The sequence below is a fragment of the Homalodisca vitripennis genome, chromosome 1 (assembly GCF_021130785.1).
Source record: "Homalodisca vitripennis isolate AUS2020 chromosome 1, UT_GWSS_2.1, whole genome shotgun sequence".
In the NCBI taxonomy this organism is placed as follows: domain Eukaryota; kingdom Metazoa; phylum Arthropoda; class Insecta; order Hemiptera; family Cicadellidae; genus Homalodisca; species Homalodisca vitripennis.
In genome coordinates, this window is record NC_060207.1 from 146991588 (window position 1) to 147008223 (window position 16636).

Here is a 16636-nt window from a genome sequence, read left to right on the forward strand (position 1 = left end):
GTTTATCTGTATAAGGCGCATACTTACGCCTTTTTTCCACCTCCCTCTGGTGGTTCATCCCCGTCCTTCTTTTCAGAGTGTTTGGAGATGCTGTCCCCTATTTTTCCCCTGGCCGAGACGTATGGTCCTTTCAGAGAGGGTCCCCTCTTCAAGAAGAGGGAACAAGTTAGTTTATCTTTCTCAACCGCTGCACTGGCTTGTGGAGTAGACCTCTCAGGTAAGGTATGTACAGATTGCTCTGATACCTTTACGGTCTCCTCCACTTCCATTTCTTCAGCGGTGCTTTTATCTGTGGTGACTGTCTCAGGTTTCTCTGAAGTCTCCTCTACCTTTTTAGGTTTCTCAGTGTTTCCTTGATGTTTTATCTTCAGTCAGCTGAATTTTTCCAAACTTGTAGCCGATCCATGGACTCTCTTTCTCAAGTTTTCTTTTTGTGGTGCAGTAGACTGCCAGGGTAAGCAGTACTGACTTTCCCTCATCGCTTCTATGAAGGACATTCCATTCCCTGACAGATAGATCTTTATTTTGTACTTTCAAGAACTTCATGATCTTATCGGTGGTTTCATGTGTCCTATTAGGAAGATAGATAGTCGCGATTTTAGCACATGGAATTTCTCCCTCTGGTACAATCCTCAGACTGGCCCCTTCCCAAAGCTTAAGGGAATCTTGCTCTCCTTTCAGCCATTCAGCAGTGTTGTCGTTTTCACAAGTGAAGATCAGAACTCCTTGTCTCCTGTTGATACCGTAGAATCTTGGAGAGTAGGGACCCTCCTGTTCCTCTACAATCGCTTCCAGGATGAAGTTCTGGATCTCTTCCATTTGTTCTGTTGAGAGTAAGATCTCGGGAAAAGTTGGAGTGTAGAATCCCCACCCTTATACCATCTAGTGCTTGTTTGTAAGAAGGTTTCTGGAGTTGTGCAGATTGTTCCTTATGTTCCCCCTGTCTTCTTTCGGTTTTTTGTTTTCTTCCTCTGATGATCTTCCGGTGCGGAGCCATCAGAGTGAAGTCTTTTTGATTTTCCCTCTTTTTGTTTGATTAGAAATTTATTTTGTTTTTCTGGAATTGGTTTTAAGGCCAATTCCCTGGTTTCTTTCTGAGAATAACCTCTTTTCTGAAACCAGGCCATTTGTTTTGTGGCGGCTCTACCCAGTTTAGGCAATTCTGGGAGCGGCCTTTCGGCTTTTGCCTCCTCACCCTTGGTGGTCGCTCTCCAGTATGGCATCTTCTTCAGATGTGTCAACTCTGGCTGAATTGGGGGTTTGAGGACTTCTACTAGGAAGTCCACCTGTTTTTTTGTGTTTGATCAGGACAGTTAGGTCAGAGCCCATTCATTACCAGTCCCTCTATTTTATGTGGGTTGTCATCCACTTTTTGAGTGCTGCTAGAGCTCTCTGGTTTGTTTAAATTTTTTGGTACTACTTTACTCATTGTGTTCCACGAGTAGCGGAGATCTAAAGGTCAAGCATTGTCCCTCTCTACTTGGGGAAGGCTATGTTTAAACTGGAGGTCGCCAGGTATCCAAAGTTCACATATTAATGACCAAGCATACCCTTGATCACGCAGCCCTTGGCATATCCTGTTCCACCTTGGCTTGGATAAAGAAAGAAATTTAGGTTTAGTATAGTAGAGTATAGTTGAAGCAAGATTTTTGGGAAGTTTTCCCGATAGGTGAGGGTAGTACGAAATGAAAAATGAGTGTGGTAAGAATAGTCAGAAAGAAGCCCGCCAGATCAGCTCAGCCTGATCGGAATAATCAAAGAAGACAAGATTTGGATCAGGCAGTTCCCAGGTGCTCGCACACGAAAATACAACACTTGAGAAGAGAGAAGATGGCTGTGCGTGTGCTTCATGGATGCTCTGTCTTGGCACATGTGTTAGGGTATGAAGACCCTGCCACTTTCATACCCAAGACAGTTTTCTAAAGTAGTTTAACATGTTGAATGCAGCAGACGCTTTATGGTGCACATGTATGAATAGTCGGTCTCACTCAGTTTAGACAAGCAATGAAGGTGTAAAGAAGTGTATTAGTGTACAAGGAAATTGTGAAAAAATCCAGTTTCATTTGTTGTTGTTTATAATATTTTAGGGAGATGGAAACTTTCCACATTCCTCTTATGGAATGAACTTGAAAATGGGAAACAATTAAAGATTTCTTTTGTGAGTAATTTTTAATATCTTGAATCCTTGTAAGGCAAATGGCTATAGTAGACTATGTTATAAAGCTGAAAAATCACCTGGCTTAAAAGCCACTGATCATCCTTTAAATTATGGCCTTTTCACACTGTACTGTACTTCCAAAAAAGGGTCTATTAACATGGTTAGTTAATTATGTTACACATGATTTGTATAAATATAACTAACAGCAGAATCTGTTAGGCATGGGCTTCATGTAAAACTGTAGAAGTCCCTTTCTTATCCTTAGCCAGTCAGGATTATTATTATAGCCAAAGGATGGATTATTTCAAGATTTCATTAAAAAATTTTATTTTATTCAATTGATACTACAAGATAATTATACAAATGTTGTAACAAAAATATTTGTCACTACTAACTGTGATAAATATTCTCTGTATATATAATATCCTCTACACTGTACGTAATTTATAGAAAATATCCACTTATATAACAGAAACCACTTAAAAGTTAGCTACGTAACAGAGCAAACAAAGTTGACATTTTTTGTCTATTCACTAATATTATATACATGAAACCATCTCAAGATAACAATGTTTTAAAGTTTCATGACTAAATTTAATAATTAGCGTTTTTATAATGAAACAGTTGCAAGTAACCTATTTTTCTAAACAATCAATGTTTATATATAAGCTAAAGATATATTACATCTTTCACACCACTCACAGTACTTTACTATTTTAAATTTTTATTGGGTTCATTAGTCCCTGGATAAAAGACAGTATCTGTTTGTTGGGTTGGCTTAGTGGTATTTTAGTTTCTAGCCTGACAATATACAACTTAGGCAACCTAGTGATTGTTTTGTAAAAAGATCCCTTGTTTCAGTCCAGCTTTAATACCCTTCTTCACGGAAGACTTAGTTAAGAAAGTGCCGAACATAGAGTTTGCAACGAATCCGTGCCGTTTGCAGTACTGCACCCAAGAGATAGTTGTGATTCGAGAAGATGTGATTACCAAACTGTGCCGTAATTGCATTCACTTTCCCTCCACAGACGATATACCTGAACATGTAAGTATCAAATCAAATTTACCTTGCTTTGATTAACAACAGGAAGTTTTGGTACATGATAACCTAACAGATTAACATGATTTGCAGATATTTCCTCAAAAAAACCTTAATATCTTTTGTTTGTTTGAAAATGAAGATATTAATGTTACAATATAAGTTAGCATGGCATTTTGCTCTTTTGTTGATTTCTATATTGACATGTATAAAATAATGAGTATCACTTATAAAAACATATAATGAATGGAAGTAGACAACTTAATGTAAGTCATATTGAATTACTCCGTTGCCATAAAAAAGTATTTAATTAAATTTGCAATTAAATTGTGGATAGTAATTCCTTTTGTGGAAATTTATGTTTTATTTTTATTTTCTGTAACTGAGCTCACAAAACTTGTCAAATTGATTCAGCTTTGAAATTCCTTAAATTTGACATTCAACTATCTCTAAACTTTCAACACCGTTCATGCACCATAACCCCCATAATGTTTTCTCCATAAAAATGGCACATGCTCCGATGGATTTCTGCTGCACTATTTCCTTCAGCTTCCAGGAAATGAATAACAATCCTCAATTCACATTTAGTGGAAGAATCAATAGAGGCAGCCATATTTATATGACAGTAGCTCAGCACAAACTGGCTACTTGAACTTGCCAGTGACAAATGTTGTAGTAGGGAAGATCGATTACTGCGCACACTGCTGACCTGTTATTTGTCTCGTCATGGCGTGAGATCGGAGCTTAAAAAACAAATGGGCCTCAAATTTGCATTACACAACGTTTGTTTAAAATGTAACAGGTATTTTTAAAGGAAACAGAATTTTTCCGGACATTTGCCATCATTCAGTGAAACAAAAAAATCAGTAACACTACATTTCGAGATCTGCAATCTGATCTCTTCTTCAGGTAAATAACTAACCTAATACATAATTAAAGACTAGGTTAAAATAAACAAATCATATCAAAGCGTTGTGACACGCCTAAGTCAGGAATCACAACCACCATGTTGTGTGTCAACTTCACTAACTCTACAACATGCACTTAATAATGGAAAAACTATACACAACATTAATCATTAAAACTGAACTACAGAATACAGGTCACAATATGTCTGCATTCGTCTACCAAACACCTACGACTGACCAGAGGCCAATAGCAAATGGCAATCGTCACGGTAGAAACAAGATGTCGGAAATAAAAAGGAAGGGGGACAGGAATGGGCCCTTTTTTATTATTATTATTGGTTCATGCTAGATGAACTTCTTAAAACCATACTTTGACTCTGCATTGGTTTATTACTAACTAGCTGTTCCCTGCGGCTTCGCACGCTTTTTGTAAGCTTTGCTTGTGTATGAGCACTTCTGGTTCAAGTGAATTATATTGTCAACACCGATGTAGAGTTTACCTTGTTGACACTATCAATAAAATCTGCCAAAAGTGTATATTTATAGCCATTCTACACGTACATGTACTTAATAATAAAGTGGTCTAACATTCAAGCTATAAGGCCAAACAGAAATTCATTTGAAAGACAAATATCTATAAAAACTTAGCGCCTTCACATAGTGTGTGGTTATTATACACAACTATATCGTAATTTTAGTTTACAATGTGCAGGCGCTTTGATAACTTATATATTTTGCAGCGCCTCCTGGTGGTGAGTTACATCAATGGGCATAGCATATAAACTTCTATGTGGAAAAATACATACAAATTTTCATAATGATCTGTCAAATAGTTTCTGAGTCTATAAAGGACAAACATTCATTTATATATATATATATATATATATATATATATATATATTTGATTTATTTAATACTTTCTCTGTTTGATAATTGGCATCCAAAGCGGCCTAATCTCGACTGATGGTTGACTGATTGGTTGATCTGCCAATTTAGGGTATGTTGCCTATATTAATTTCTTTTTAAATAAATGTGGTTCCCGATGTATTATGTTGGCTTCATCCCAATTCATATTTGGTCTTCAGACCAACAATGGTGTGCAATTTTTGACTTTTCTGTGAAAACCCTTTCTCGTGTTTTCTTTGTATTCTTTTATCCTTACGTTTAATGGTATTTTCGTCTCGCCTATGTATTCCCTATTGCAACTTCATTTTATACTGTAAACACAGTTTTTGGAATCCTGTGTGGCATTTTTTGGTTTTGTTTTTACGAGACTTTCACCAAGAGTATTGTGTGTTTTAACCCTTTAAGTGGCAAGTGCCGTCTGAGACGTATGATTCACGCCGCCGCGAAGTGGCAAGCGCCGTCACAGCCGTCGCTTCACATTTAAGGCCGTTGCTCCGCAACCATCTATTATTTTTAGGCCTAGTTTGAACTATCGTATTCTCCATGAAATTTCCTATACATATCATATAGTATAGTGTGTATTCATGTTACTAATGTTTGCTGGCTTAAATGATTCCGACGGTTTTCATATGACCTGGCGGCAGACGAGAGAACAGCTGTCTACTCGTCTCGTCACTGTTTTGTTTGGCGACTTTGCGCACTGTTATTGTCAGTATATTATTGTTTATCGCGTTGTTCGTGTTACCGGTAAATGTTTAGGTTATTCGTTCGTCATGGAAAATGTTGGGGTGCTTTGGGATTATACCGACTACACCAGTATGAGGAACACAAACAAATAAATTTATAGAAAAAAAAAACATTATAGAACGAAAAAGCAACGCTTCAATTACAAACTTACAATGATTATATTGTTAATGGGTTTCCTGTGACGCCCAGAAAGCAGCAATATCAAGGATGAGTGAGTCTAGTGGATTTCCGCCTTCAGCAGCAACTGCCGACCGCAACGCATATTTTAGATGTAGGCAACTAGTCATGATCTTGTAAAAAACGAATGGCCCCCTCTTCACTCCTGGGTAAATCCCAAATTCTCATAGTGTCACCCATCACCAATTTATTACACACACAGTAAAACACGGAAGTACAACAAAGCGACAGACACTTCGGTACGAAAAGTACAAGAATGTGGCGCACAAGTTGAACGGGCGGCGAGAATCTGTAGTCACGTTATCTACTAGATCGCTCGACTTTGACCTCTGTCTGAGGATGGGGAGGGGTTTGCGATAAGACAATTCCTGTTTTATATTTACGAAATATACTGTGCTATGACAAACCAAGCCACTATTATAATATTATAGGCCCCTACACTACTGGGAGAAAAGACAAGCCCCTTCTAGTGACTCGGGAGTAAAAAAAACCAGTTTATACATAGATTTAGTTTTTCCCATCTAACTTTTTTGTTCTTGTAAATAGAAAAAAATGTATTAGAAGTAATTTGTTTAGAATAAAATTGTGTATATTCTGTGAATTTGACATTATTTTGTAGCTCCAGTAGTTTCAAAGTGACGGACAGTAGAACTTAAAAATTATTTTTTCTAAAAACATTTTTTTACACATCTACAATGATATTAATTTGAAAAATAATGGTAAGGCACCAAATATTATATTTATTCTTATTCTATAGTTCATAAGGAAAACAAAAATATATAATGTTGCTAGGTTATCACTTAGATAATATTTTCTAAAAATATGTTTAACGATCACGGCAATTTACCCAAAAACGGCCTGCCACTGAGACCACAAATGACCGCCACTTATAGGGTTAAACGCGGTTCTAATGTTGTACTTTCTACCTACTCTTCTAATTTTCTCCAATAATCCCGGCACATAAGAGATTGACATGAATGCAAATTTATCACTATTCTGTTTTTATGACTCAGAAATGTTTCTTCTGGTTCATTTGCACTTATGTATTACTAATTGAGGGTATCCATTGCTTCTAAGATCCGATTCAACTTTCTTAAATTCCTCTTTTAATACATCTTTATCTGAGCATAAGCTCTTTGCTCTATCAAATAACGAGTAGGCCACTCCTTCTTTGACAGATTTTTGATGGTTTGATTGATAAATTAAAATATTTTCTTGTGTGTGTTTTCTTTCGAAAAACAGTTGTCTTAAGGACATCTCTATCTCTTGGTAAACACACATCCAAAAAGGGAAGCTTGTTTTGGACTTCCACTTCCATTGTGAGGCGGATGGAAGGAGAAATACTATTAATTTGATTCAAAAATTCATTTAATTTAGTGTCTCTATGAGGAAAAATAACAAAGGTATCATCCACATACCTCCACCAAATCTTTGTTTTTAACTGAGCTGAAGCCAAGGCTCTTTGCTCAAATTCCTTCATAAAGATATTGGTGAAAATAGAAGACAGTGGAGAAGCCATTGCCATCCCCTCATCTTGACGGTAAATTTTACCCTCTAACTCAAAATAGTAATTGCATTGAGTGCATAGTTCTAACAGTTCCATAATTACTGGCACGGGAAGTTTAGTTCTATCCTTTAATGTTTGGTCTTCTTTGAGACGTGATTCAATCATTACGAGAGTTTCTGGAACTGGTACATTTGTAAATATACTTTCAACGTCAAAACTTACTAGTTTGTCAATTTCGGTCAACTTCAGAGATTTTGACTTCTCTACAAAATCCCTGGAATTTTTGATAAGAGTCAGTTTGTCCTATCAATGGCGTTAAGATGTCCAAGAGGACTTTAGACAATTCCCTGCAAGGTGAATCACAAGAACTAATGATGGGCCGGAGAGGGATGGTAGGTTTATGGATTTTGAAAAAGCCATATACATATGGGGGATTTTGGAATGGTGAGGAGTTAATTTAGATCTAAATTTATCTGAAAAATATGCTTTGTGTTTTCTTAAGGTGTTTGCTACTTTGCGTTCAAATGAATTAGTCGGGTCTTTATTTAAAACTGTATATTTGGTAGTATTTAAAGTTTCCGCAATCTTTTTTTTATACGCTACTGAGTTAAGTACAATAGTAGTGTTGCCCTTATTGGCTGGTAGGAATTTGACCGTGTCGTCTTTCCCAAGGACCAACATGGCCTTTTTTTTTCCTCTATTGTCAAATTGGGCTGAGAGGTATACAACAAATGTTTATGAGTGGTATAAATATTTTAAAGATGGCTGTAAAGACATTGAAGATGATGAACGCTCCAGACATCCCAGCACATCAAATACCGATAAAATATGAGAAAAGTGGAAGAAATTATTTTGAGCGATTGCTAATGGATATGAAACGTATGGCTCCAAGATTGTTGAATTTTAAACAAAATCAGTGGCAAATAGAGAAGTTGCTCAGGAGTCACTAAAAGAAGTCAACAAAGATGCAGAATTACGGAAACATCTTATAAGAAGTGACAAAACATGGGTTTTGTGAATATGATGTCAAAACTAAGACTCAATCATCCCAGTGGAGGCATTCTGGATCACCAAGACCGAAAAAGGTTTGACAGGTGCAGTTGAACATTAAGGTTATGCTCACTAGGTTCTTTGATTTTTATGGCATAGTGTGTCATGTATTCTTGCCACAAGGTCAAACAGTCAATAAAGAGTAAGACCTACAAGTTTAAATGTTATTTGCGTGAAGCAATAAAAATGCCCGTATTTGTGTCAAAGCAATTCATGGCTTTTGCACCATGACAATGCACCTGCTCACACTCCATTGCTTGTTCACGAATTTTTGGCCAAATACAGTAATGATACCCCAGTATCCATATTTTCCAGACATGGCTCGTGTGACTTTTTTATTTTCAAAACTAAAGAGAACTTTAAAGGCCCATGATAACATTAAGTGCTATCAAGAAGATAGTCTTTAGCTTCTTCAGAAGCTAAAGGCTATCCCAAAGATTGAGTTTGAGAAGTGTTTCGAGGATTGGAAGAAGCGCTAGCACACAAGTGCATAATATATAATAGGGACTATTTTGATTGATTGATTGAAGCATTTTAGACCCTTCATATATAAAGGTATTTTCCAGATAGTTGACAGGAATTTGGAGTATTGATATCCTTAAAAATTCTTCATTGCAGATATGGCGACCAGATATTGCAATGGCGTCCAGGTCATGAAAAAGAATTTAGAATACAGGATTATTTAAAAATTGTTTCTTCTCCAAAAGAGGATTTTATGTTCATGGGAATGTTGTACAGACTGCTAACTAGTATTTGTGTTATTGCTATCCATAAAATTTATTCTTTAAGAATTTCTAGTTTTAGGAATGGCTCCTGACAGATGACAAGAATCTGTGTTATTGCAATCCATTAGAATAATTCTTTGCTGAAAATTTCAGGTCCTGAGACAAACATCTGGACCGCAGACAAGAATTTGTGGTGTTGCTATCCATCAAAATTATGTTCCTCCACTGATGATTTAAAGTTCTTTAAGTCCATTGACACAACTTAGGAGATTAAGATTCGTAAACATGACACTATAACTGAACAATATAGATCACTGTAATGAAATCCTGTTTGCTAGCAAAATTTTGGAGTATTAGTTTAAACAAAAAGATTTGTTCAAACTTACGATTTCAGGTCTAAAATGATATCCTGGTCACGGACATGAATTTGAAATATTGGAGTCCATAACATTTTCTTCTACCACTGATAAAATTTTATGTCCTTAGAAAGAAGTCCAGACAGCTTACATTATTTTGGAATATTGGAATCCATAAAAATGCTTCTCAAGTGATGATTTGGGGTTCTTGGAATGGCATTTGGTCCCGCCAGTACAAATTTGTTCATAAAGAGATGTTTTTTTGCTGACTATTGTGAATCTTTAGAACGAAATCCTTGCTTCTTCAAGAATTTGGAGTTGTAGACATCAAATTTTCCTTTTACGTGGAATTTTTAATTGTCAGAATGTAGTAGAAGCATTTTATGATTATTGATGTACTGTTTTTATTTGCAGTGATGTTTATTGAATTATAATTTAACACTTGTGACATTTTGACAAAGTAAATATATCAGACTTCGAATTTCGAGTGAGATTTTGTTTAAATTTTAATAACCATTGTAGTTACTGATTTCAACAATAAAAAAAATATTAAAAATTTAATTTACTCTTAACAACTTCACACAGCTTTATACTACATAATCTTGAGTACTCACATTAACCAGTACATTACTATGATGTCTGCCACAATAAAAATTTTAAACTACTGTTCAATAACTGCCCCAGTTTTAATCCGAATGCTGCACTACTCTGAATGACCTCCAGCCGCAATCAGTCAATATTTTTAGGCTTTAATGTAACAACCTGAAATCCTGTGGGAGTCACTGGGCTGATGTTTTATCAGTATTTTCTCAGTAATCTGAATGTCACAAGCAAACATACATTTGGATTAAAACGGCCCACCTGACATGTTGTTAACACATTACTGTGACTCTAATACTCAGTCTATTATTTAATGTGTTAAATGGCAGAGACAAGTGTTTTCAATCTAAAAATAGTACTAAGGAATAATGAATATAAAAAACACGTATTTGAACTCTTTTGATTCCCATATGCTAGTTGTAACAGTATTAAAAACTGTTCTCTTATCACCACTTGGTCATTAGTTGCATGAAGTGTGTCTCTGAATATCACTATGTGCCAATTCAATTGTAATTCAGAAAATCTTATTCTGATTAAGTTGCATATACATAATTCCATAACTGAAATATATGTGTACGTTTGGAAAATAAAAGATTAATCTTTCCAATTATTAAAGAAATGCTTTTATTTTAAGAAGGTATTACTATATAACTTTTACTATGAATTTAAAAAACTGATATAAATCCTATCTTTGTTCACTTTTGATAGAAGTAGGCTTCTATGATCTCTGATATATATTTTATTGATCAGGAAATAGGGCAAAATAAAGTATGGAATAAAACATACTTCGAACAAAGTAAATTACAATGATCATAAATATGAATTTTGTGTCGTATTTTCTTTATCATGGCAATAAGGCAAACTGAACATTGGTGTCAGAAATATAATTTACTCGAAAAAAGGCAAAAGTAGGCTTCTCAGTGCTGTGTATGTATACATAATTTTGTGATCGAGAAAGAATCAAAATCAGCTATGGAACAAAAAATACTAAGATTGTAGTAAATTACAAAGACCATAAATATACACTTTTTTAACATATTTTCTTGATTGTACTCGTAGGAAGAAGGCAAACTCAACTTTGGCATGGGCAATATAATTCACTCGAACTAGAAGTGCTTAAACAGTTGCAAAACTTTCTCAATTGCATGAGAAGCCATGGGTAACAGCTATTGTATGTATATATTCTTGATTGAGAAACAGGCAAAATCAGCTATGCAACAAAATATATTAACATCAAAGTAAATTATAACGACCATAAATATACACTTTTTAACATATTTTCTTGATCTTGGCAAGAAGGGAAACTCATGCTTTGAATCTCCTTCCTCGTTGTTCTTCTCAGCCTTATCATTTAGACCTTATTGTTCTCAGAGTCCCTCCATACTCTGTTTTCTTATTCTTCATTGTCTGTCTTCTCAGGATGGGTCTATTTAGTCTCTGGATCTTAAACTCAAGAGTCCTTCCAACCTGTAGGTTTTTCTTATCCTATGAGTCTCCTCAATCTCTGGGTCTTCTTAGCTTCATGTCTCCTCAACTTTTGAATTTTATTGGGTTTTATACTTCTCGACTCTGAATTTGTAGTAGGTGAGTTCCTCAGGACCTCTACTCCCAACTGACCTTGTGCCCTTTACTGCCTGAAGTTTGAATTATTTTGATAAAATTGTTTTATTTTGACCATGCCCTAGGCTGCAATATGACATTGTCAATGATTGTAAGAATTCAAACGACAAATAAAGATTTATTTATTTATTAACACTATCCCTATTCAATCTCAGAAGTCTCCATCCTGAGTCCCTGTCTTTTGACCACTATGATCAAATCATTAACAAATTTATCAATGATAAATTACTATTATACAGGCACTATCAAAACCTGTTGTAACAGAGTATTACAACTATCTCGGTCCATGTCACTCTGTCACTTGGTTGTTAAGTGGTACTAAGTGGTGTTTGCAAGGCAAACATGCTAGTATATGTTTACATGTTAGGGATATAGATTTCCCTACTATTTTGTATTAATAATATAAGTTATGGTACAGTCTCTTTTTGTTACAGTTTGCCAAGACTGTGATCTCTCAAGCTCACCTGGTGCCACTGCCACTTTGTGTTTGTCCTGTCTACTGGGATCATGACACAGCCCTCAGGCTCTACCCTCTTCCAGACCTGGTGGTAGTAGGTGATCAGATCAAGTCCTTCAATACCTCCCACATGAACTGCTCTGTTGTCAATCCGGTAAGTCTTTATGAGCAAAGGAAAGAGAAAATAATAATATAGATAGAAAATGGTCAAGAATTTGTTCAGATTGAATTGATTGAAGAATTTGTTCATAGTTTATTCCTTCTCTATCCTCCAAGAGCTAGGATTGCAATAATAATGCTAACACAGGAACTCTACAGACAAACAACGTTACCTAGAGGATTAATACTGATTGGTGACAAGCTCCCCCACAGGTTTCATGATCATCATTGTGTGTAACACACTGTTACATACACCATGGCGAAGGATAATGGGCGCTGTCTCAGATGTCACGTTGGAAAAAAGAGAGGCTAGATCTGTTCCATCCTCTTCCAAGGGGCTCTCTCATGTTCAGTTTTGTGAAAATCTTTAACATTAAGAAAGCCCCACCCACTTCAACAGTCACTCCTCATTAAATTAAACCTACCGATAAACACTTTTACCATGATACGAGGCGAGTCAAATATTAAATCATAAGTTATTTTTAGAATATTGTTTTGTAGACTGCATTTTGAAAAGGCATTTCTTGCTTGTTTTACTGATTGGCCAGTTTCATATTATATCATAAAAAGGTGATTCAGATGTGGTTATGATTCTACCAATTTATTTAAACTCAGCAATTTCTGACACTAAAAGATATAAACAGATGTATATCTAGGTTTTCCCATTCTGTTGTATTTATTTTGCAAGAATGATGTAGAAAAGGTAGTACAATTATATAAGAAATGTTTATCTATAGATCCTTCGCCAATTAAGTGCAAACCTGGTCATTTACACTGTGAAGAGACTTCGTACAGACTTGCAATAATTGACCACTCATTATGGAGCATTTAAGTATTTAACAATAATAGACTTTTGTCCCACTGGATTTTGCATTTGGCAGTGATGATACAGAGGAACAAATTGCAAAGGTTTTGCTGGAAACTTTTGCTGAAAGAGGGCCACCACAACAAAGCTGATGGACAACAAGGAAATCATTTGATGCGAATAAATCCAGTAGCTTTATGAAAAGTGAAATGTAAAGTGTTACTTTAGGTGTGTAAACAGACAGAGTAGAAATACTATTGTTGAGAGAAATCATACAGTAGTAAAGAGAATGGCAGTCAGAAGCATAGGAAGTAATTAATAAATAATGTATTGGTATAATTTTACTCCTAAGAAAGTACTTCAAAACAATATTTTACTCAAATCTCAACTTTTTAAATGTAGCTGGAGGTGCAAAAGTGAACCAATCAATCATGGTAAGTGCAGGGAAACAAAATTTTCAGATTGTGAACAGGTATATGTTAAACTGATTATTCCACAATGTATTTCACAATGACAACAGGAGTGGTTACAAGAGAACTGTCACCAATTAGTATTGAGGTAAATGGAAGCCCACTCCACGTGGCAAATATACGTTAAATGAAGAGAGACTAAGAGAAAGATTGAATTTGGTGTAGAGGGCGTGGTTACATTTGATTATTATAGCTGTTTTGTTTTTAAAATAATGAGCATTATTTTAGTCAGAGTTGAGAGCAGTCATTTTGGAGGTTATGTTTATTGTTGGTTTTTCTTGTTAATTTGGTTAAGAGTGTCAAATTAATAAAGAACAGTTTTCTAACATTTTCATGTTAACATCAGACAATGAATACTGCTTTAATTTAAAATGTCAAAATTGATTAAAAATGTAATGTAAATAATTTAAATGTATAGTTGCCTCACATTCTGCAAAATCTTTTATTTTATTTCCATTCTAATCTTGCAGTGAATGAGCAGCGGAAGCACAGAGTGCCAGTGCGGACACATTAAATTTCATTTTTTGTTTGTAAAATGAAACGTCCTTTCTGAAGGAGAGTTTATATGTTCAATTAATCTCAGTTTAACCCTTTTAACCCCGGCCATTAAATCAAGTGATGTGCCAGAAATCCCAAGCCATTTTCAGACAAAATGTAAGGGTTTTGTAAAAAATTCATAACTCAGTTATTTTTTAAGATATTTAGGTAATTCTTTTTTTTTGTTTTACTTCTTTATACATGTAGCTTACAGAAATATACAAATAAAATTATTATTTTGAAAGTAATTTTTTTTTTAATGCATATACATATATAAAAAATAAATAAAAATGAAAAAATTTCAAGTTTGATCATGGAAACCATATAGATAAAAAAATATTTGACACAAAAATACCCATTTAATTTATGATATATTTAATCCTTAATAAAAGGAAACAAAAATTATAGGCCTACCTTATTTACAAATTGAGTAACATCAATTTTTGTAAAGCCGTGTAAATTTTTCTTTTTGCCATTTCTGGGCAAGGCAATGTAACAAGACCTTTGAAATTCACAGTACTTAAAATAAACATAAAACCAAAGTTATTTCTGACAAAATAACTAAAACTGTTCATAATCTAAATTTTAAAAAAGTTTTAAAACAATATTTACATCACTACAAAATGTAAATTTTCAAGATATCCATCACTCAAATCGTCGTCACTAATCACATCCACACCATTTGCAACTAGGTTACTAATTATTGTATTTTCACTTACGGGAGACTTTGAACGATGTCTTTTACTCATTTTGAAATAAAACAAATAATAAACTAAACTTTAACTGCCGTACTTTATACTGCTTTAACCTAAAACTGTGAAGAAAACGGAATATTCACAACCACGTGATATACAGCTGTCTGCAACAAGCGTGAGCAGTCAGTCGAGATGAACTGCAATTGCTCAGTCACAGACTGACAAAATACGAAGTCAAACCATTACAAACTAATATATTTCGATGCAAAATATCTTTGTGCACAAGTCTGTGAAATTTCAAAGCATTTGGTGAAATAGGTGGCCAGTAAAGTAATAAAAAGTGCACGTCCGCACTATACGGACGTCGGGAGTTGACGCCATTTTTACGACGTCCGTATAGTACGGACGTCGGGGTTAAAAGGGTTAATTTCCTTGTTTTTGTAGTACAGTATTTTGTTGTTACCAAGGGTGTTGCAGACTAACTTTAACACAGTTGCAGACTCACCACTGTAGGACCACCATCTTGGTCCGCCTACCCGCCAGCAATCGGCTCTCCGGTCGTAATATACACAGCCACTGTATCTTATTCTGTCCTCACTGGATGAGAACAATTTCCTCTACTGAGTGTAACATAGATTAAAAAGCACAAAAACAATTAGTAATGGTTTTAATTTGTTGCAGGGATCATTTTCAAAGGGAGGGTTTGGATTCAAGGTTTATTACCCAGCCACTAAAACTGTTGAGGACAGCCAACTACCAGAAGATACACTTTAGTTTTATGTATTATTTGTTGTTGAAAGTTGTATGTAATTATTAAAGTTTTTATGCTAATTTGTATTAAGTTTTGTAAAGTTGTATTAATTTTTCCCCTTTTACAAAATTTAGAGCAAATGACCTATTACACAGTCGCGTTTTGTAGTAACATCCAAACCGTAGGAATGTAAAATGTGTACATACCAGCTCTAACCTCTACTATAGAATAACTTGAAGTGTGTCTTTTCACAATTGTATATATTTATATAAAATTTTACAGGAAATTATATTGACAAATTTTCTGTGAGTTTGTCACAAACTTTCTCTTCTGAATTCTTGTAGATGGGTGTAAGTTTGTTAAATGGCCAAATTTATTGTGAGATAAAGGAATTTGGGAATTTAAAATTTCATTATTTAGGAATGTTTTGTTTTATGGCAATTTTTATAGTATATTTAGAAGACAAACTTTTCAACAACTGATTGCTACAGTCTTTTAGAACAAAAAAGGTTTGTTGCTTGTGGAACTACAATTAATGCAGATGTTTACTGCCAAAAACCTTACAATGTGTGTGGCATGTAATATTTCCTTACATAGTGTAATTAAAAAAACTCTGCCCCTACAAAATTTTGAACAATTGTAGATAAAACAATGAAAGTCAGGGAATAAATCTTAATTAATGGGAATTCATTTAGAGATATCAAAAGTTTTGAAGGAATGCATTTTGAAAAAGGGGCATGCTTCCCAAATGGACCACCCCTTTTGTTATACATATCATATAGTAGTAAAATATTATCATATGTTTTAAAATATAGATATTATTTAACCATTTGGGTAGATAAATAACATATGAATAATGCCCACTTATAATAGAGCTGCTAGCATTTTTAAAGAAAAGATGTAGGAAAATTTCAAAGAGGTGATTTTTAAATCACAAAACTATTTCTTTATATAATTTAACACGTTAAC

At 34.7% G+C, this 16636-nt stretch overlaps 1 protein-coding gene across 2 annotated transcripts in view; it reads left to right on the forward strand.

Moving 5' to 3' along the window:
- LOC124373482 (DNA polymerase epsilon subunit 2) overlaps positions 1-15757 on the forward strand; it is a 54732-nt gene extending 38975 nt beyond the window's left edge. For both annotated transcript variants that reach the window (XM_046831851.1, XM_046831855.1), the window contains 3 exons: positions 3020-3203; positions 12228-12404; positions 15598-15757. In XM_046831851.1, the coding sequence (XP_046687807.1) occupies positions 3020-3203; positions 12228-12404; positions 15598-15690 (454 nt within the window). In that variant the 3' untranslated portion in view covers positions 15691-15757. The remainder of the gene's footprint in view (positions 1-3019; positions 3204-12227; positions 12405-15597) is intronic.
- Positions 15758-16636: the final 879 nt, after the last annotated feature.